General features: G+C 36.8%; 3 protein-coding genes across 4 annotated transcripts; all 3 read right to left on the bottom strand.

Moving 5' to 3' along the window:
• Positions 1 to 5,693: 5,693 nt before the first annotated feature.
• On the bottom strand, positions 5,694 to 6,902 carry LOC147536544 (uncharacterized). The gene has a single exon (XM_086642532.1). It carries the CDS (start codon positions 6,825 to 6,827, stop codon positions 5,799 to 5,801), a length of 1,029 nt encoding a protein of 342 aa, XP_086498658.1. The 5' UTR covers positions 6,828 to 6,902; the 3' UTR covers positions 5,694 to 5,798.
• An 8,841-nt stretch (positions 6,903 to 15,743) lies between these two features.
• On the bottom strand, positions 15,744 to 18,642 carry LOC147536543 (coiled-coil protein). Of its 2 annotated transcripts, none has more exons than XM_086644466.1 (4): positions 18,381 to 18,642; positions 16,910 to 17,227; positions 16,622 to 16,801; positions 15,744 to 16,512 (listed from the first exon to the last, which is right to left on the bottom strand). In XM_086644466.1, exons 2-4 carry the CDS (start codon positions 17,129 to 17,131, stop codon positions 15,865 to 15,867), a joined length of 1,050 nt encoding a protein of 349 aa, XP_086500592.1. In that variant the 5' UTR covers positions 17,132 to 17,227; positions 18,381 to 18,642; the 3' UTR covers positions 15,744 to 15,864. The 2 variants fall into 2 exon arrangements, with proteins under 2 accessions (XP_086500592.1, XP_086500593.1); XM_086644467.1 differs by having other exon boundaries at positions 18,377 to 18,443.
• A 2,637-nt stretch (positions 18,643 to 21,279) lies between these two features.
• Positions 21,280 to 22,098, bottom strand: LOC147536542 (NDR1/HIN1-like protein 12). The gene has a single exon (XM_086644468.1). It carries the CDS (start codon positions 22,040 to 22,042, stop codon positions 21,443 to 21,445), a length of 600 nt encoding a protein of 199 aa, XP_086500594.1. The 5' UTR covers positions 22,043 to 22,098; the 3' UTR covers positions 21,280 to 21,442.
• Between the last annotated feature and the right edge of the window lie 209 nt (positions 22,099 to 22,307).

Here is a 22,307-nt window from a genome sequence, read left to right as displayed (position 1 = left end):
ATAATTATCTCATTATCGATCTCCTTAGTATATCACTTTCGTTGCTCGGAGTATATACCGTGACCTCATCCCAACACCACGATCCATTGAGCCACCAACAACGATTGATTAGAAAGGCAGAGCAAATTTAGTTATTCTATTTTAATGTTATTATTTTTTTAATTAAATATTATATATTCGTTTATAAAAGTTGAGGGGGGGTTATAAACCCCCTAGTCCCAACTTAGATCCACCACTGACAAAGATATGATAGATCATCAGTTTGGATGTGAATTGAATTCTCAAATATTTGTTAGAGCTTTCGTGAGAACATTAATTAGGTGGTATTTGTGTCTCTGATTTTTATCGATTGAATCAAATCTATGTCAAAACCAACAATTCAGATGAGTCATATACACTAAGAGAAAAATAATCAGCAAGAAGTTTGACCTGGGGAAATCGGAACTTGACTCAGAGTTTAAGTCTCACTCCGAGAAAAACAAATACTTCACTAACTATTATCCCCATTAGTTGTTGAACCATTCCATCGGTCACTCGGATTATTACTATTGTGTCCAACTTCTTTTCTATGATGCTTGATTGATTCGTGAACGAACAAGTTATAATGAATGATGTATGAGAGATTACCGTGATGGATTGAGAGACAAAAGATCTGACAATAAACAAGAGTCCAAGATACTTGAAGATACTTGAAGATACTCGAGAGACAAAAGATCTGACGATCAAAAGATAGGCACCCGATACAGATAGGCACCGACTTTTCTTCAAATAGAGAAAAGGCGACGACGACAACAACAACAACACCTACTACAAACAAGAAACAACAACAACAAAATACAAATACACGAACAACCTCACAATGATTTCTCCATATCAATAACAAGTCAAGCTCTACAAATTTTTAGCAAACTCATGAATTTTTCACTAGCAAAAGTCGTTCGTTTAAGGGGGAATGTTAGAATAGTTATGTTGTCCCACACAGTGCAATAGTAAAAACTTGTCTCTTGCAAAAATCTTATAAAGATCTTATGTAATGGCTAGGGATATCAAGTCAATTTAATACAATTCTCTTTCTTTCATAACCCTTCATCCACCCCCTTCGTTTTTGTGCATCAAATGTTCCTTCGTAGTAACCCCGCCATAGTCCCAAGAGGAATTATCGTCTTCTGTTTGAAGTGGAGTGCCATATTTGCTCTGCACAAAAGCCTCTCCGGTTCTTCTATCATCAAGATATCAGAAATTCTGGAAGCCCTTCCTTCAGATTTCATTCAGCCTAAGGTTCTCTACTTTAAGATCACGTATCTGTAAATGCACGTAATTTTCGACAAGAAAGTAAAAATATACTATATTGATAAACATATAGTGATTTCCCCAAACTCATGGATAAGATGAGAACTTGTTTTACCTTTACATTATTTATATACCTTTTGATTAGATGTACAACCAACTGGTTGAGTTGTTGACACTTGGTAAAAATATTGATCTGATTGACTCATGAAAATCGTTGTCATGCAAAAAGATAATTTAATTAAAAGAGATTATAAAAAGAATAAGAATGAGATCAAGAACTGACCTGGGGGTGGAGTATATATAGTGGCAAAAGAAATTGAAGAAAACTCGATGCAGTATCGGATTCATTTGATGCAAGCCGGGAACACCTCTCACCAACCGATCATAAGATAATCTTAACACAGTGTGAAGTGATACCGACCTGCACCAAGCGAACTCGATACGACAACAATCATATGAATCACCCTTCCCAGTGGTTTCTCAATGGTTGAGAATATGATATTCAAAACCTAAACGTAAACCCTATTCACCTCTCCACACAAGAGAAATACTAAGGAAGGAAAAAGAGGATGAGGAGTGAGTATGTTGATGTCTGTGAAGTTATATATAGAGGTGACAGGGAGAGAAAAGGGGTACAGACTTTTTTGTGGAGTATGTGATAAGTTAAAAATAGAAAGAAGTTGTCCTATTCTTGTAGGATATATATATTAAGTTGTTAATACTTTCTAATTACATAACAAAAAATCCAATCTTTCAGATGTGTGAAATCTCTAATATTTCTTAGTGATAAATATATTACAACACATATTGTAATATCTGTAGTAAATCAAGGAAAAGAAATCTGCATATGAGTAGTAGATTATTTACATTAACATTGAAAGTGATAAAATAAAAACAATATTGCAAACTGAGTTAGAAGCCGAAAGAACTAATTATTTAACTTAAACCTAGTACATACTATATAACACAACGATACCTTTATATATATATATATATATATATATATATATATATATATATATATACTGAAGGCTCTTCTTCGAGTTTATTCCAGAATTATTTAGTGATTTATAATTGATCGACTTTTGCCACATTGAATTTAGATTTTATTTTCGTTTATTCAATTTGTAATTTAGAAATATTTCACCAACATGCTCCTTGTGCCGGAAGTTAGTATTAATCATAATGTAGATCATGTAATAGACTTTTATTTATTTCTTTAGTACGACAAAATTTTCGTAAAATTTACACTGCTATCTAAATTGAGATCTTTTTACGTAGAACGTGTTTTAATTACATGCAGAAATTTCCCCTCCACATATCTCATTTAAGAAAAGGAAAACATCAAAACCAAATACAACACGTATTATGGATAGTAGATTATTTATATTAATATTGAAAGTGATAAAATAAAAATAATATTGCAAACTGAGTTCGAAGCTGAAAGTGTTATAATATTTAACCTTATACATGCATATAACCATATACAAATACCATTGAATATGACATGTATAATCTAAACTACACATACCTCCACAAGATTGAAAGAGATTAAACTTAATCACGGAAGCGTACCTTGATCCATAGCTAAAAGATGGTTGGGTAGGGTTGATCTTCCACTTGGTTCTTCTTCTCCTTAGAATCTCTCTTGTGATGAAGGGATTTCACACTTAACAAAAAATGTTGAGATTAGGGAAGAAGCCCAAATGGGGACCATAACCCCTATTTATAGACTTTTATTTCTAATTTGGCCCCTCATCAAATTAGAAATCACTTAATGGCCTCTACACGTTTATTCCATGACACTTTGATACCTACTAGTCAAGTCAATCCATATTAGACCACTTTACGACTTGACAATTTACTGAGATAGCCATACACATGTCTATGCATATGTGAGCCCACATATATTGGAATTTCTTCCAACAATCTCCCACTTGGGCCACATATGCTATCTAGAAATGTGTACATCCTTATGAGCTCAAAATGTGCTATCAAATATTAGGTATCCCAAACAATCTGGTCCATCAGTTGTGCTAGTATGGGATTAAAGGGACTTTCGTAACATTCAATCGTCACTAAATATATCAGTAGTCACACATACCAACATAACCAAATGACATAGATCAATCATGGACGCGTAGCATGGAAATTACATGCAATGTGATCTTACCATGTCTATTTCCAACTGGTCCTACCGAAACTTTATTGAGATCGACCTTAACATAATATCACAGAGTGTAAAATAATTGAATACCTTATTTCTGCAGAAAATATCCAAAACATAGAGCAATGTCTAAATGACACCAAACCATATGTGTACAAACTCCACTAAACCTTATTATCATATAGTGATATAACACCAATGAGAACAATGTTCTCATTAAACACCTTCGGTGTTCATCCCTCAGTTAGCGGATCCGCAATAATGGAGTTTGTCTTAATATGCTCTATAAGAAACCCACTCATGTTCTTTTATTCACAACCGAGAACTTTATATTTTAGTTCTCATCGTTGTTAATATGAAACAGATGCAAAATAATTGTCACAACATGACTTCAATGGTATTTTAATACCCTTAGAATGACATTTTTAGTGACAAAATACTGCAATCCTAATCCAAAATTGGATGTCTTAAAACTGCTACAAGTTTTATTACATGATCCAAAAGAAGCTATGAGTGTTTAATTAACACTCTTCCTAACATAGCTCTTTCAGTAAATAGACGAATGTAGCCTTATACTGATTTTGTAATTATTTGCATCCACTATAGTCGGAATCAAATGCTTTATGATCTCCCAGAGGATCCGACTTCTTTTATGTGTGAATATAATCTTTATTTCTCTGTTAGTATCTGAAAACCCTTTTGGCTGCTTTCCAGTGATCCATTCCAGGATTACTTACATATTTGCCTAACGTAACGACAATGAATGCCAAATATGGACGTCTACATACTTGAGCATACATCAGACTCCCAATTGCTGAAGCATAAGGAATCTGTTGCATTTCTTTAATTTCCAGGTTGGTTTGAGGGCACTGGTTTAGACTAAACTTGTCTCCTTTAGCGACCGGGGTGTCTCCTGGTTTACATTCTTGCATACCATATGTTTTAAGAACTTTTTCAATATAGCTCTTCTGTGATAATCCAAGAATACCTCGTGCGCGATCGCGGTGTATCTGGATTCCTAATACAAATGAAGCTTCGCCAAGATCTTTCATATCAAATTTCTTTGATAGAAATTTCTTAGTTTCATGCAACATTTCCTTATCATTGGTAGCAAGTAGTATGTCGTCGACATATAAAACCAGGAATACAAAGCTACTCCCACTGAACTTGTGATACACACAATCCTCAACAATATTTGTCTCAAAACCAAATGAGACTACAACTTGTTGAAATTTGTAGTACCACTGACGGGAAGCCAGCTTGAGCCCATGGATGGATTTCTTTAATTTGCAAACCATATATATTGTTTCATCAATGTCTCCATTGAGAAACGCCGTTTTGACATCCATTTGATGTAGCTCAAGATCAAAATGTGCTGCAAGTGCCATAATTATCCTAAAAGATTCTTTCAAAGAAACCGAAGAGAAAGTCTCTTTATAATCTACGCCTTCCTTTTGAGTGAAGCCTTTAGCCACAAGACGAGTCTTATATCTCTCCACATTACCTTTCGAATCCCTTTTGATTTTAAAAATCCATTTGCAACCAATGGGTTTCTTACCTTCAGGTAATGGGACAAGATCCCAAACTTGATTGTCTTGCATTGATTTGTATTCTTCATTCATGGCGTTGATCCATTTTTCAGAGTTAGAATCCTGGATGGCTTGACGAAAGTTGATTGGATCATCTTCTGTCAATCCACCAGTGTCCTCATGTTCTTAGAGATATACTACGTAATCATCCGAAATAGCACTTCTCCTCTCTCTGTTGGATCTCCTTAATGGCACTTCCTCTTGAGGTTGTTGAGTTTGTCCTTCAGGAACAACTTCCTGAACTGGAGTGGGGAGTTGTTCAACATTGTCTTCTGAGGGTTCCAAACCTCCTTCTTCGACAATCGTACACAGGAAATTAGTACATTGTCAGAAGTAGTAGTAGGAATCATAACTGATTCCTCCTCAAAGACAATGTCCCTAACCTTATTTCTCCCCCCAAACTCAACATCCTCAAAAAAATACTGCAGTTCCCGTCTCCAAAATAGACTTTCTTGTGGGATCATAAAATTTGTAGCCCCTAGATCGCTCCGAGTATCAAATAAAGTAGCTGCTTATTGTTTTGGAGTCCAACTTCTTTTCATTCGGCCTATAAAGCCTTGCCTCAGATGGACATCCCCAAATATGTAAATGCTTTAGACTTGGCTTTCGCCCAGTCCAAAGTTCATAAGGTGTATTAGCAACTGCTTTAGATGGTACTCTATTAAGGATGTAAGCTGTTGTCTTTAAGGATGTATAGCTTATCATAAGCACTTAGGGAACCAGTACCACACTTATTTGAATTTAAAGAAAGACTAAACTGATTGTTTCCAAATGAACAATGATAACCAAATTTGTCCAAAACAGAAACTGAAACCAAATTTCGTCTGAATGACGGTACAACAAAAGTGTCTTTCAAATCCAAATGAAAAACCAGTTCCTAATAATATCCTGAAATGACCCGTTGCCTCGACCTCTACCGCCTGCCTGTCTCCCACATAGATGTATCTTTCACCATCAATTGGCTTTCGATAGCTCAGACAACCCTGCATAGAAACACTAATGTGAGTAGATGCACCTGAATCTAACCACCACGTGTTTCTAGGTACTGAAGATAAATTAACTTCAGAACAGACCAAAGTAAAGAACATACCCTTCTTGGCACGCCAAGTAGCATACTCGGTACATTCTTTCTTCATATGCCCAGGTTTTCCACAAAAGAAACAACCATTTTCTTCCTTAGGTTTCTTTTGTTCTGGACCCTTAGGAGCTTCATTATCCTTATTCCTTTTCTTGCCCTTACCTTTTGAGGTACTGGCCAAATGAGCACTTTCAGAGTTCTCATGCTTCACTCTTTCCTCTTCTTGCACACAATTTGAAATGAGCTCATTAAGAGTCCACTTCTCCTTCTGGCAGTTGTAACTGACCTTAAATTGACCAAATTGTGCAGGAAGATAATTCATTACCAAATGCACGAGTAAGTCCTCAGACAGCTCGAGCTTCAGTGCCTTAAGTTTGGAAGCAATATGAGACATCTTCATGATGTACTCCCTTATGTTTCCCTTGCCTTTATACCTCATAGAAGTCAGGTTCGCCAAAAGCGTTCCTGTTTCTGCCTTATCGTTCTTTTCATACCTTTTTTCGATTTCGGCAAGGAAATCAATGGCCTTATTCACCTCAGCAGAGATTGCGCCTCGAAAAGCTTCTGGAATGCCGCGCTTAATGATCATGAGACTCATGCGATTGGAGCGATCCCACCTCTCATAGTGTCTCCTTTCATCAGGAGAACTATCATCCGTAAGAGGGGTGGGTTGCTCCACCCTAAGTGCAAGATCCAGATCCATGCAGCCCAGAACGATCAGTACGCTCTCTTTCCAGTCCTTAAAGTTATTCCCATTGAGAATGGGAATGTAATTAGCATTCATTGGTATATTTGCAGCGACTACACAGAGAATAGACATAATAAATTTACATGTTCACATCATAACTAAAGTGAGATTTAAAATTTAAACAATAACTAGATACATAGCAGAATACCGAGCACAACATTAGCATCAAGTCTTTGGACAGTAATACTAATTTGTAAGTGGTATCTCTATTGCAGTAATCAAATATAGACGATAAATCCTGTCAAACAATAAGTCTATCTTTGGACCAACTCATTATTCACATGGACACCTTACAATCATCTCACATTTATCACCGCAGGTGTATATGTAGTTCGGCCAAATATTAAACTACCTTTGGGTCGACTTAATACGCGCATGAATTTACATACACACGACCTGCTCTAACATTGTCATTGAACTAATCTACATAAAAGAGGTCACTTTGGCGACATTTTACTTCAATTAGTTCTATCAAGTGTCGGATATTAGTTGAGGGATGTATCAGTTATTAGTTGTTTAAATTTTACAAAATAAATGTTCAAAAAAGAACCTTTAATTTGGTCTGTAATTGACCCAGTCAGATCTGTCTGACTCAATAAGTCAGACCGGTCTAACACACTAAATGATCTGTCTGACTGAGATCAATCAAACATGTCCGACTCAACCGAGTCAGACCATTCAGAACTGTTTGACTCAGTCAAGTCAGATCTGTCTGACTCAGACCGGTCTAACACACTGACATGACACCTAACTCGGCCCGAGTCAGATCTGAGTCAGATCTGTCTGACTCGGCCCGAGTCAGATCTGAGTCAGATCTGTCTGACTACAAATACCATTGAATATGACATGTATAATCTAAACTACACATACCTCCACAAGATTCAAAGAGATTAAACTTAATCACGGAAGCGTACCTTGATCCATAGCTAAAAGATGGTTGGGTAGGGTTGATCTTCCACTTGGTTCTTCTTCTCCTTAGAATCTCTCTTGTGATGAAGGGATTTCACACTTAACCAAAAATGTTGAGATTAGGGAAGAAGCCCAAATGGGGACCATAACCCCTATTTATAGACTTTTATTTCTAATTTGGCCCCTCATCAAATTAGAAATCACTTAATGGTCTCTACACGTTTATTCCATGACACTTTGATACCTACTAGTCAAGTCAATCCATATTAGACCACTTTACGACTTGACAATTTACTGAGATAGCCATACACATGTCTATGCATATGTGAGCCCACATATATTGGAATTTCTTCCAACAGAAAGAACTAATTATTTAACTTAAACCTAGTACATACTATATAACACAAGTTACACAACGATAGTTTTCTTTTATATACATACTGATCTGTTTTTATATAATAGATAATGAAGGCTCTTCTCCGAGTTTATACTAGAAACATTTAGTGATTTATAATTGATCGACTTTTGCCACATTGAATTTAGATATTATTTGGTTTATACAATTTGTAATTTAGAGATATTTCATTAACAAGCTCCTTGTGCCGGCAGTTAGTGTTAATCATAATATACGTCATGTAATAGACTTTTATTTATTTCTTTAGTACGTGCGACAAAATTTTCATAAAATTTACATTGCTATCTAAATTGAGATCTTTTTACGTAGAAAGTGTTTTAATTACATGCGGAAGTTTCCCCTCCACATATCTCATTTAACAAAAGGAAAACATGAAAACAAAACCAAATACAACTCATATTATGTTGCAAATAAAAAGGAAAAGAGAATTAATTAAAGACCCACAAACATAATATACATCACCTAATCATAGAAACATGAATAAGATTTGTCAATTAATTGTTGCCGATAACAAAAAAATTTAATGCATAACATAAGTTTTAGCTTACAAGCGCAAAAGAAAATGTACATTGGTTTACGTTGGTTAGTTCATTGATCACATGTATATCTCTCCACAGGAGAAACCAAGGTTCGGATCTTACTATTTCTGAAAAAAAACTTATCTGTGAGTATTTCCTATTTTGGGATTGTATTCTTGTAGCTATCTCTAGAGTTAACTTTTGTTTGATGATTAATACGTTACGTCAGGGGCATTTAATGGCCATGATGAAGAACAACCAAAATGTGCATAAATTCCTTTTGTTCTTGTTTGATATAAATTTCTTTTGTGCTTGTTTGATAAATTTGATTATGTAAAGGATAGATGGATAATAGAATTAGAACTATGAACCACCTGCTATCAGTGGCGGACCCAGAAAGTTCTCTTTGTGGGGGCACACTTGATTATACTAAATAATAAAAAAAACAAATGTGTATGACCTTTTATCTTAATTTTTTTTCACAAATCCATATGCTATAAAGAATTAAGGAATGAGTGGAAGAGAGATAAGAATGAATTTAAAAAGAATATTGTAAGAAACTATATATAAAATTAAAAGATGAAGAGGACATATGAGTTATATGTGGATACAAATAACGTTACTAGAGGTTGAATGTTTACTACGAAATGTAGAAATCAAACTTGAATTTACAAAAGAATATCAAAAAAAGAAAATCGGAGTTAAAAAGAAAATTTAAAGTGTCAAATGATAAACACAAGAAAAAGTAGGAGCAAAAACAAATGAGCAATTTTAAAAGGATTGCTCAAATTGTTATTGGCGCCCCCATTTCTTCATACTCGGCGCCTTTAAAATCACTCAAAGAATTAAACAAAAAAAACAAGGAGCTGGTGGGGCTCGAACCCATGACCTACCTCATGCTAATCTCATCATGCCTCCAATGAGCCAAACGCTCATTATTGATTCTGAGGTGCTATTATATATATATATTAAGAATAACATTCGGATAACTCGGAACTATAAGACTTTTTCGCTCGGGGCCGTGGGGGCACGTGACCCCATAGGCCCCAACGTGGGTCCGCCCCTGCCTGCTATTTAGGTTGGTTTGGAAAGCAAACGTCTATAATGACATCTAAATTATCAAAAAATCAGAATGAGGCTAATATTGCTCCCTATTCTACCATGAAATACTGTAAAGTGGGATGTTAGTTCCACCTCTACTATGACATATAGTAAAGTTTGTTGAAACCGGATCTGTTTTTGGCAAATTTGGGCAACCAAACATTGTCCGAATCAGGATCAAGACGGCCCATTAGATTTGTCTCGTCGAACTCTTGAATTTAGACATAAATTTTGTCAAAATCTGATTTTAGATGAATGAGTACTTATCATTGATTTCTTGGTGAATATGTAAGGATAACTACAGCGTCTATTTATTATTAGTATCGTATGGGAAAAATAAGGAAAACTCTACATCCTTACTTTTCTACATACTAATTATAGATTTCTTGAAACTATAAGGTGCTTAGCCACCCACTCCCACACGCGTGGCTTGGACGTCTAGGGCGCATTGACGCTTTAAAGGCGCCCGCCCGCACTTTGCACTTTAATGAGCGATTAGAGCCATTGGTTTGTAAGAGCAGATATTTGGTCAGACGATTGAGATGTAATCAATGATCCGGGGGATCCGATGGGCAAGATGTTGAGCACCTTCTATGATAGATTTGTTGGGATCTAAGGGTAGGTGTTAGAGGCGTTGGATCTAGATAGATCCTTTGAGATCTGATGGTCGAAATTACATTCAAAACCCAACAGTCAAGTATGACTGTTGGAAACATCTATTCGTCTAAATGTGGAACTATTCGCAAAGGGTGTTAAAGGTTTTATACTTATGTAACATTATATATAAACAGAGAGTTTGTAGTTGAAAAAGATTTTACCGCGGTCTTTGATGGGTGTGAGGGGCCGAAATCGCGGGTCAGGAAGTCAAGAGGATGGGGTCGTTGACTTGTTCATATTTTTATAGGCACTGACGATGTCTTTGGGCTTAACCTGTGACAAGAGACAAAAACACACGTAACCATGAGGTCTTTGGGGGACACTGGGTTGGGATCGTGGAGGAGAATGGTCGGAGTATGGCACGGCTCATAGAGTGACTGAAGCTCGATATTTAAGGATAGACTGACTTGCTTGGAGAGAGAGTGTGTGAAATTACTCGTGGATGACAGTCCTGGTGAGGTTTGCTTCGTTCAGGGGTATGTACCGTAAATAAATTGGGAAGCTTTAGGGTCTGACCTTGTATCTCTTGAATGTAGATAATCACGTGGGTGATGTGGAGATCTCCAAGGGTCTGACCTTGTTAGAAAATCACATGGGTGATGTGTAAGAGCCCTGACCTATAAGAGAGACAAAGTGAGCAAACCCTTGTTGATAAAGTGGTTGAACCGTTGACTACACGTGGTTGTCAAGAGAGAGAAAATAGCTTGCTTCCTCAGGGTCATGTACTTGAGAGGATCTTATACTTGATAAGGTCTCGTGCTCTCTATGAACAGTACTTGCTAAGGTCATGTACCTGAATCATAGTACTTGAATGAGAGAGCGGAAGAAGGATTATGTGAGGGAGCGACACTCTATCAAAGAGCAAGACTCTATGAGAGAGAAAGTAAGTTGTATTTGGTGTGTTTAGACGATAACCAGATGATCTGTACCATCCTTGGTTCAGTCATTTTATAGTGTCTTGAATCGAATGTTACTCGGTGATGAGTTTCCTCTTTAATGTAGTAACGCATAGAGCTATCACCATTAATACAGATAATGTAACCTCCTAACGGATATATATGGGATATTATAACGTCTTGACAACGGATATAAGAAGGAGGGAGGTTTGCTGAGGAGGTGAGGGCAGACCTCTTTATCCAGGGTTGGATGTGTTTGCATATTTTAACGTTGTTTCGAGGTATTCGAAGAAGAATGGGTCGGACCCATTAGTCATTAACTCATGGGCTGGGTCACCGTGTGAGTCCTTTAATCGTGGATTTCTGGGACGCTCCTGGTGACGTATTTTGGCCCGCCCATACAATGGGCTTATGAATATTCAACTACCCGATGACGTTTGAGGTAATGTTTGATAATAGAGACTATGCTACTCGAAGGTGCTTAGCCAAATAAAAAAAATGGATTGAAATAAAGTAGGTAAAAAGTCTAATTTTTTTGAATATTTATGTTTGTCTCTACAAGTATACAAATGTATCGCTATTGTGTTGATTGTTTTGTGAATATGTAGACATGTGTAAGAATATGTTTGTTTTGTACACAATACAAACTAAATTGCGTGAACTTAAACCGTAAAATATATAGAGTTATTTACGTATAGTTTATGAAGATCGTGGGATCTTCGTCTTCTCGATTCGTATGTACCTTATTATAATGAGATACATGAGTAATTAATGCAACGAAACGAGACAAGAGAATCTGACGATCAACCGAAGTACAAGATAGTTGAAGATATTTTTGAAGGTATTCCAAGTATATGAAGATCTAGAAGAGTCAGTTTCACGTTTTTAGGAAATCTCTTATTTATCTTTAAATAAATATTATATACTTTCTTAATTTAGCTTGGAAACTTACGAAACTCAAAAACCCTACTTCACTCTATAAAAATGAGTTGTGTCCTACTGGTTTATTCATTCGGTTGTGTCTGACCAATGTAACGAATCAAAAAAACAATTGTAGTGACTATTGATATATCGATTATTGCCCATAGATGTAAGTCGAGAGTGTAGAGGAGATCTTCGACTAAACCACGTTAAATTATCGTGTCGACTATTATAATTGGTGATCAATATATGGACGACTAATTTTCTTATATGGACGACTATTTTATATGGACAACTAAAAAAATTACTAATTTTATATGGACAATCATTTTAAGGGGACAACACTCTATTATTTTTCACTCTTGTCCTCTAAGAATTAGAGATTTTAATTGAAGTCTTCTCTCTTTTGTTCCATAAACCCTAGACTTTGTTCTTCTTCATCACCTACAAATTTGCAGAGAGAAACTATGGAGAGACATTATTTTCTTGGATCAAAATTTACTTGTCTTTTATTCCAAATAAAAAAAAAACCCTAAAAATCATATTTTTGGATCAAACAACAAGCAAATCCATGAAAGACGAACAGAAACTGCTTCTGTTTGTTTCGAATTCACCAACAAAGAGTAGCAATCACTGCTACTGTTTCGTGGCTTTTCTCTAAACAGTAGCAGTGATATGCAGTTGTTTCGGGGATTTGCTTCATGTTGAATCTCTCATGACCTTCTGGCTTCCACTTCAAATTTACATGGAACTCCCTTACCAGCATAACATCTTCACTCCACGACATCTTCTTCATCAAACTAGTCATATTGTTATAGAATTGATGGTAGTCTAGAGAGAGAAAAAGAGATGAGTGATGGTTGTTTGTGGAAGAGTAGAAATTAAGCTAGGTTTCATATAATAACATGAACTGAATATATATCTCCTTTAGAAATGGTGGTAGTTTATTAGAGAGAGATAGATGGATAATGGTTGTTCATGGAAGAATAAGAAATCAAGCTAGGGTTCATAACTTCATATAATAACATGAACTGAATATATCCTTTAGATTTGCTGGTAGTCGAGAGAGAGAGAGAGAGATGGGTAATGGTTGTTTATGGAAGAATAAGAAATTAAGTTAGGGTGAATTCTTCAAAAAAAAAAAACATGAACTGAATATATCCTAGGTTGAAGAAATTAGGTTTTTTAATTTTAATTATTGTGTGTTGTTAATGGTCCACAAATTAGTAAGTGTTAATATTTAGTGTCCGGTGGAGTTGTCCCCTTATTAAATCAACGTCAACTAAGTCAAACATAATTGACTCGCATCGGACCCAAAAATTGTTGTCCATATACAAAAACTGGTTATTGCATAACCGCAAATTTAGCATGTTCCATACTGATAATTAATGATCACAAGAAATACTTCGCTACCAACTCACATCTGAAGCAAAGAAGAAGATGAAAAACAAGTTCCTCGGTGACAATTGAGGAAGAATTACTTTCATTTCAACATTTTTTAAACACAAAATCCCCTACAATCCCCTTTTTCCTTAAAGGGCACTCTCCCGCACTCCCCGAGAACTGGTTAACTGTCTAGTTTTGCTGGAGAAAGGAGAATAGCAGAGAAAACAATGATAAATTAAAAAGAAGTTTTATAGGGAATACCCTAACATATTAAAGGTACTCTTACCTTTTTACTCAAAATTTAGTCAAAGCTGACGAAGTATGGCTAGAGACAATGCCCAAATTTGAAGGTGTTTATCGCCTACCTCTTCCCTTTCTCTTCTTCCGCAACTAGTCCGCAGCCGAAGTTCGACCGGAAACAGGAGCGGAACCAGGATTTAATACTAGAGAGGGCAAGCCTAAAGACTATAAATTAAAAGAAACATTACATGAGTGTACCCAAGTAAAACCAAGTTCTTCTCTAACCATTAGTCACTTAATAGCCCTTAGTCGTTGAAACAAAAATGGACCCAACGCAGACACATAACTCCTCCCCTAGAGCTACAGCAAATAGTTGTCTATACTAGTACCTTAAATAGTATATGTGGAGATCAGGCCGGGCAACTGCCCTGCCTGGTCTCCACATAGTTCCCGCCCCTGACCGGAAACTCTACTAGACAACCTTAACTATTATCTTTTTCGTCCTTGTTCCTCATCTTCTTCTATTTTCTCTTATCTTTTCTCCATCTTTGGTCTCTCTCCACCTTCCTGTGGTCTTCCCCCTTCTTCCTCTTTTCTCTCTCTACTCTCCTGCATTTTAGAGAAAGCAGAGAGAGAGAGTATCTTTTCTCTCTCTACTTTTCTCTCTCTACTGTCCTGCATTTTAGAGAAAGCAGAGAGAGAGAGAGACAGAAAATATGAGAAGAGAATAAGGAGTGGAGGAGAAGAAAAAGGGAAACTTTTTTTTAAAAATTTCAGCCGGAAAAATTTGTGACGGTCACCGTCGGAATTTTTAAGGGATCCCCTGATGGTCATTGACAGATCCCCTGATGGTCATTGACAGTCGACAACTAGGGATGGGATTTTAACCCGAGAGCCCGCTACACATTATGGGCAAAGGCGGCCATACCCGAGACGGGCATTACCCTCCAAGCCTGACGAACTTAGTGGGAGGGGTTGGGTGAAAAGACTTATCTGAGCCCGCCCCACCCACACGAAGCCTGCATTCTAACGCCCGGCGCCCATAATAATTGGTCTATTACTTCAGTAGCTGAGATTAAATAAGCCCACTATGAGTTATTTTCCACAACTCAAGAAGGCCCACTGTTGAAGTAGTTGGTTTTATAACTCCAACTTCATACAGATTTCCTCTTTCTTTTCAAATTGGTATTGTATTCTCAAAGACACAAGTTCAAGATAACTTAAGTTACATGGTACCGCATCACTCATAAGTTACATGGTACCGCATCACTCATTTACAAATGAGACCGAAAGTTTTCATATAAGGACGGGAGGTTAGATTGAAAGCTTTTTGTACAAGGACTAAATGGCAATGCACTTGAGCTAAATGGTGCACTTAAGGGTGTCTAATATTTATACCCTATTGAGATTGAAAGCTTTTATATAAGGACTAAACGGCAATGCACTTGAGCCAAATGGTGCACTTAAGGGTGTCTAATATTTATACCCTATTGCCAATGAGTAACCGATTCACCCAAACTCTGAGTGCCCGATTTGCCCGACTACCCTAATAACCAAACTCCTAACTTGAGCTACCCGCCCTGGGCACCCGTACCCACTCCTGCCCACAACTACCTAATGGCAGTCAATTATGATGTTAGGTCAAACATTCACCAAGACATTGCCTCCTATAAACACATTCCCTTTAACTATTTTAAGGATTGCCTTTTTAGCAAACTTGCCTTTAGCAACTCTAACTTTAACAACTCTGGATTTCACCTATAAAATCTCCATAAGTTCCAACCAGAAGAAAAATTATTTTATCCTAGCTGACCTAAAATTCAAGTCATACTACCTGACAAGTCAAATAAACCTGAGAGCAAAACCATCATCGGTACATACATCAAGTTTTCTTTCTGCATTTCAAATCAACATCGATACACACTTGAGAACACTCATCCATTGGGTGTCTAAGCAAGACCAAGCAGGTAAATGGTTCGAGTAGCGAGCCTTAGAGCAAAGGGTGCAAATAGATGAGCAATTTTTGGCAGGGTTGGGTAGGTTAGAGTCCCAAGTATGAACCAGTTGAAACTTAACAAAGCCACTGCATCTGATGCTGGTTTATTCTTAACAGTGGAGAAGAACTGAACTACACTTTTTAAAGACATCCCTACTACACTGAAAAGAGCAACCACTAGAGGCATGCATGGATCTTCTGCCTTCCATATGATCATCCCTACCAAAAGTGATAGTGTTGAGCTAAAAAGACTCTGTGAAAGAGCTACCTCTCTTCTTCGATCTATCGCCTCATCTACTACCATTAGCCCTCCAGTTTTAGAGGGGGGTGCTATGAAAGAGTCACCGCTTTTCGTTCCCGTTTTGAATATCTCATCCATTCCGATTGGTCCACTTCTGTTCCCACCCTCCCCTTCGTTTTTGTGCATCAAATGTTCCTTCGTAGTAACACTGCCATAATCGTCTTCTATTAGAAGAGGAGTGCCATATTTGCTCTCCATAAAAGCCTCACCGGTTCTTCTATCATCATGATATCTGAAATCCTGGAAGCTCTTCCCTTGGATTTCATTCAGCCTAAGGTTCTCTTCTTTAAGATCACGTATCTGTAAATGGACGTAATTTTCGACAACAAAGTAAAAAAAAAGTACTCTATTATCGATGAGCATATAGTGATTTTCGCGATCTCATGAAAAAGATGAGTATTTGCTTTACCTCATGCTCAAGTAGTTCGATTCTGGATATGGCCTTATCATGCTCTTCTTCAATCTCTGATAGTATAGAGTCCATAATTCTACGATCTTGGATAGCCACACGTAGTCGTTCTTCGAGTTTTTTCTTATCCCACGCCAGATTCTCGAACTCAATTTGCATCTCAAGAAGTTGAACTTCTAGCTACATTTGTTTGAAAAGAATCGGTGAATGCATCAATTAGAAGTAGTATAATCATCTAATGAAGATGACAAAAGAGTAATAGATAAGTGAGGAAGCGCGGATTCTAACCAGCCTTTCCCTATGTATTGCATTGAGAATTCGCATCGGGAGAGAAACTATGGCAACTGTCCAGATCATAACCCTCGAACAAATTTCAACATGAAAATTCACCCATGTAGATGCGACAAGCCAAGCGGTTCTCACACCAAACATAAACAGTAGTTTGAGAAGAGACAGAGGCTTCATTCCAAAGATTATTAGGTTTGTTATAAGCTCAAGAATCAAACCCATGATACCAAACACGCTGAATACTATCCAATAACCGTTGCACGCTTCATACTTAAGATTATTAGATTTCTTATAGGCCAACCACGGAACATTTGTAAACTGAAGATTAATAAAAACTAAATTAGGAAAATCTTCACATTTAACACAATTATTCATTAAGAATTCGCAAGTACGTTTGAACAGATTAATATCGAAAACTAATTCGTCAACCCATCATATGCAATGAAAGTGCTCTCTTTAAGAATTCACTATTCAGTCTAAACTCAATTATGGCAATAATATAGTCTTATTGGTATTAGTCCAATAATTACCTCATTCGAGTTTCCTAAACTAGTTACAAAAAAACATAATATAACAAGCAAAATCACCACTGTTTCATTTTGCACAATGTGCACATTTTGAGAAATATCTATTCTCCTCAAGGAAAAACTTCTTCACCGATTGAAGGAGATCGGACTCGAACTAATGGACAATTAGTGGAGAGTGTTAAGGTTGTGGCCATCCAATTCAAAACCAATTGGAAACGAGTGGACAAGAACTACACATTATATTCTTGGTTACTAGATCACCCTTATCCCATGCAAGACTATTCTCACATACTGAGACACCCTTTTCAAGTTTGCGTGTTTTTCTTTTTAGTTTTCGGACGACTTAGAGAACGTGGGCCTAATTCAGATACCATGTTATGTTTTCGGCCATCCAACTCAAAACCAAAACTTCAACAAATCAGTGGGCAAGATATCTTAAAAATGGATCCTCTTTTAGAACTACCCACATTTTTCGAATCTCTCTAATTTCATTCATTTTAGTATTATGGATTTTAGTTCTTCATCCTTTGGAGATATGTAAGGACAAGTGCCTCATGTAAGGGAAGAGCATATTATATGGTAGAATGTGGTTGACTTTCATAAGTATCATGATTTCTTTTTCTTGCATTTTGGGATCAAACTAACTAAGGAAAAAACCTAACTAGTATAGGACCAAAAAAAGATTTCAAATGAACAAATTTTCTAAAAGAAAGGAAAACCAAAATATGGAAATTACAGAGCTAGCTAGCTTAATTTGGGTTACCAATCTCAAAAAATTTGTTCAACTAAAATCAAATTCTTGAAAGAAGATGATAAAACTAATAAAAACAACATTAAAATGGTATTTTGTCATGAGGGTACAAGTAGTGAAAAGTAGGGATACATGCAGAGGAAAAAGGGAAAGGAAAAACTAAAAGGGTAGAGATTTAGAAGATTTTACCCACCCGCCGGTGTTCTTCTCAGCAGTTGTTTTCAGGATGGAGTGAGAAAGTAGTAGTAGAATTGAGAGAGAGAGAGAGAGAGAGAGAAGACTTGTCATGCGAGATGAAGAGAGGAAAGGGCTAACTAGTTGTGGCAGCGACACGTGAATAGGCATGCGGCGACACGTCAATGGGCATGGATACTGACACGTGAAATAGGATGAAATTGAAATTTTGAAACTTCAAACTTATCACTTCGCGATACCGTAGTTGGAAAGGGCCGCGACTTTGAGGAATTCAAAATAGTCTCAAGGGAATACACATTTGGTCAATCAAAATTGACTTACAAGACATCTTTACTTTTGGCCCAAAAATATATCTGATTGTACTTTACCCGTTCTTCTTAACATCACTTTTACCGTTCTACCCCACGACCACCCTCACCATTTTTTCTCCCCTATTTCTCTCTCCCTTTACTGAAAAAGATGGTCATCAAATGATAATTCCAACACCAACCCACACACAAGCTGCTACATTAAGTAATTCAGGAAGACCAATTGGATCGAAAATATAAACCTAAACCACCAATTGTAACCAGGAGGGAGGCAGGGAGCGATTCAACCATGCAACCATTGATCCTTGAAATTTCATCTGGTAGTGATATAATAGAAATGGTTACTAAATTCTATCTTAAGCATCATCTTGGCTTATCAATACTTGGTGAGTCTGGTTTTGTTTCTTATGTAACACTTTGTTACCCTAATTCTCTCCACCTCCATTTTTGGTTCATTTACATGTCCTCAATTACCTACGTCTTCTTCTCCTGCTTCATCAGGTTATAATCGCATATGTCCTTTACTTACTGTAACATTTGGAGGATGCAGAGGTCATGTTCTTGGTGGAATTGTTGTTGGTCCATTTGTAGTTGTTGATTGAATTGTTTTGAAGATGACGAACATGGTAACAGATCTGTCGCCTTCAATGAAGATGAAGGGGAAAGACCCTTCTTCTCCCACTCAAAGAAGACGAAGGGGTTGTTCCTTCGCCATCTTCTTCAGCTTGAAAATCTGAGTACAAGAAGAGAAACCCCAACAGATTTGAGATATGTTAGGGTTTTTAGAGAGAGAAAGAGAGGGGCGGGAAGAGAAAGATAGAGACAGAGGAAGAAAGGAGAAGTAGAAGGGGAGAGATGATGAGGTAGAAAAAATGGTGGTGGTGGCGATCCGTGGTCAAAGTTGTGGTGGTGGTGGGTTGGAAGCTGTAGAGTGGAGGTGAGAAGATGAAGATTATAGACTAAAATGTAATGAAGTTTATTTTTGGGTTAAAAAGCAAATAAGTCAATCAAGTCTATTTTGATTGACCAAAGTCTTTATTCCCTGAAGATTTTTCTTTATTCCCCAAATAAACCACCTTGGAAAGGTGCGCATGGGCGTTTGGCCACCAACGTAAACTGATTGTAAACAGTAGCTTATCGGATCGAATATAGGTATATCTATATCCGAATCCGTATCTGATAATTATCTGACGGATATTATAAATCAATATCTGAATCTGATAATATTAACGGATATCGAATAATATCTGATATTCGAAACTTTAACAAAATTTTAAATTTTTCCGTTGACAAACTTAACCAGCACTCTCAAGTCTAAAAAATGTAGCTGCCGCATAAATTCTAGTTTCCGATGTAAAAGACAGGAGACCGTGAAAACAAGTTGCGGCTATGTGGCATCCAAAATTGTGGATGCCCAATAAAATTGCTGGTGGTGTCCAATTTCAATAGAAAGTCTCTTAAAATTTGATTGTAAAAGAGCACCTACAACAATTAAGTTGTGCGTCTTTAGTCCTTTCTGACTAGGAAATAACTATTGTGGGTATAGTTGTAGGGGAGGATCGGTGTGAACTACTCCTATGGATAATAATAACAATAACAGTAATACGACTAAAAGATCAATGGAACCGACAGCTACATGACTATATCTTCTGAAATAGTAAGGAAGGTGGACTTTCTAAAATCGAGATGGATTTAGTCTGCCTGTGTCACCATTTAAATATATTATCTTGAGCTCAGAGAAAAAAAAAGGCTTATCCGATAAAATAGCACAAGAATATAGTCTGCCTAATAGGTCCGACATTTCATATCCATCAAACAAGGTCGTAACTCGGTAAGTGTATTAGACCTTAGGTACATGTTTTGGTTAGTTTTAGGTTCGTTGTGAAGGTACTTCTAGCCAAATTAGAGATGGATATACAATTTTAGTTTATCATTACCGTACAGGGTAAAACATGATAATTTTGTAAAATCTTTCTAACAGTTTTTTTAGCAAAAGTGTTCTATGCCTAGACGGATGCCCTCTCTGATATACAACAGTTCTCTCATGAGGGGGTTGTGGGCGAGTTGCCTATGAGGTAAATCGACGGATAATCAGTGGGTTTACTCTTTTGTGAGAGGTCCGTAGGTACTAAGTACACAGTTTTTTATTTTAATGGCCTTTCTTCTCCATTCACAATACTTAAATTCATGGTGTGTTTGGATAATCCAAGTAATATTTTTTGGCTTGTTTGGCAACTAAGAATCTTATGGTTTATTATTATTTGAGTATTTTTAAACGTCTTTAGAAAAAATATGAATTTTGAAAAGAATAATGATTTTGAAAAAAATAATGACTTTGTAGAAGGAAATATTTTTTTTATTGATTTTAAGTTTGACATTTAGGTTCATTAATCCAAAATCCTAATAAATCCTAGGGGGTAGGGTGGAATTTTGGTCCAATACAAATTTTGGAATTAGGAATCCTTAGGATTCAAGAGTCCTAGGATTCTTGGGTAGCCAAACAGACCAGGATTCATGATTCCTATCAAATTCCAGGAAATCTTGCAACCAAACACACCACCACATTTTAGTTGTGGTAATCTCAAAACCTAGAATATAAATGAAATTTTATCATTTATTTGGGCTTTCAGTTATATTTATTAGACTAATTTGTACACAAGCAATTTCTAAGTAAAATGAGAAAAAAAAATAGACAACCTCAATGAGGAGAGATTTTAATTGTCCAAGAATAAACAATTTGAGTTGAATTGATTCACTTAGATCTTGAAGTGCAACCACTGTTAATGCTGCTCCCATTGTAAGGAAAGAACTGGAGTTCACATGATAAATGACTCCAAAACTTAACAGACCCTAAAACTCCCACTCTCCATCTAGTCCTAGCACCACCTTTAAGATTGAAACTTATTTTGTTCTGCTTCAACGAGGCATCGACATCTTCCATAGCGTCTTGTTCTAACGGAATAGACATAGACGGAACAACATACCCAAGTTCCACTGAGTCATTCTTCGCTACATCAAATGTGTCGGCCCTCAATCGGGCTATCTGTAGTCCATGAAAATTGAGGTAGAAGTTTATGTCGGAGAAGGTAGTGTGAGCCTTTGCATTGTCGTTTTCGGCCTTGATATTGAGAGAAATCTGGAGGTTGAGTTGCCCAGTCTGGTCGTAGTTAAAGTTGTCGAGATGAGCGTAGGTAACACTTATATAAGGGACTCTAGGTCTGATGATCATGTACCCAGTGAACACGACAAGGCCCGTTATTATCACTGCAATTGCTAAGATGGTGCAGATAATGGCAGCACACCAGACGAAGGGATGGGTCCGCCGTTCTGGGCCGAGGATTAGCCGTGGCATTGGTGAGTAATAATGGTTTGGAGATTGCTGAAGATAACATCCGGCCTGCTGGCAATAGCTTTGGGTTCTTAATTTTATGTTTTGGGTTGGGAAGAGAAAGAAGTCTTCCATGAGGTTGTATATGGTTAAGAAGGGGTCAAAGTATCTTCTTTGCTTTGAGTGAAAGGTTGATTTTTTCTCTTTATTTGTCTACCTTTACCATTTTTAGGAAAAGCAAATACCAAACTTGAACTTCTTAAAACCAAACCTGTTTTCATTCACTTTT

This window comes from Eschscholzia californica, unplaced genomic scaffold, assembly GCF_041429995.1.
Source record: "Eschscholzia californica isolate CP2 unplaced genomic scaffold, dmEscCali1.0.p SCAF_5, whole genome shotgun sequence".
Classification (NCBI taxonomy): Eukaryota; Viridiplantae; Streptophyta; class Magnoliopsida; order Ranunculales; family Papaveraceae; genus Eschscholzia; species Eschscholzia californica.
This window is presented reverse-complemented; position numbering and strand designations above follow the sequence as displayed.

Excerpts from the sequence above, each read along its gene's own strand:
- LOC147536544 (XM_086642532.1), bottom strand. The coding sequence starts at position 6,827 with ATGGATCTGGATCTTGCACTTAGGGTGGAGCAACCCACCCCTCTTACG.
- LOC147536543 (XM_086644466.1), bottom strand. The coding sequence starts at position 17,131 with ATGGGTTTGATTCTTGAGCTTATAACAAACCTAATAATCTTTGGAATG. Across the intron at positions 16,802-16,909 it reads CAATACATAGGGAAAGGCTG|CTAGAAGTTCAACTTCTTGA; the intron begins GTTAGAATCCGC and ends AAACAAATGTAG. Across the intron at positions 16,513-16,621 it reads TCGAACTACTTGAGCATGAG|ATACGTGATCTTAAAGAAGA; the intron begins GTAAAGCAAATA and ends GTCCATTTACAG.
- LOC147536542 (XM_086644468.1), bottom strand. The coding sequence starts at position 22,042 with ATGCCACGGCTAATCCTCGGCCCAGAACGGCGGACCCATCCCTTCGTC.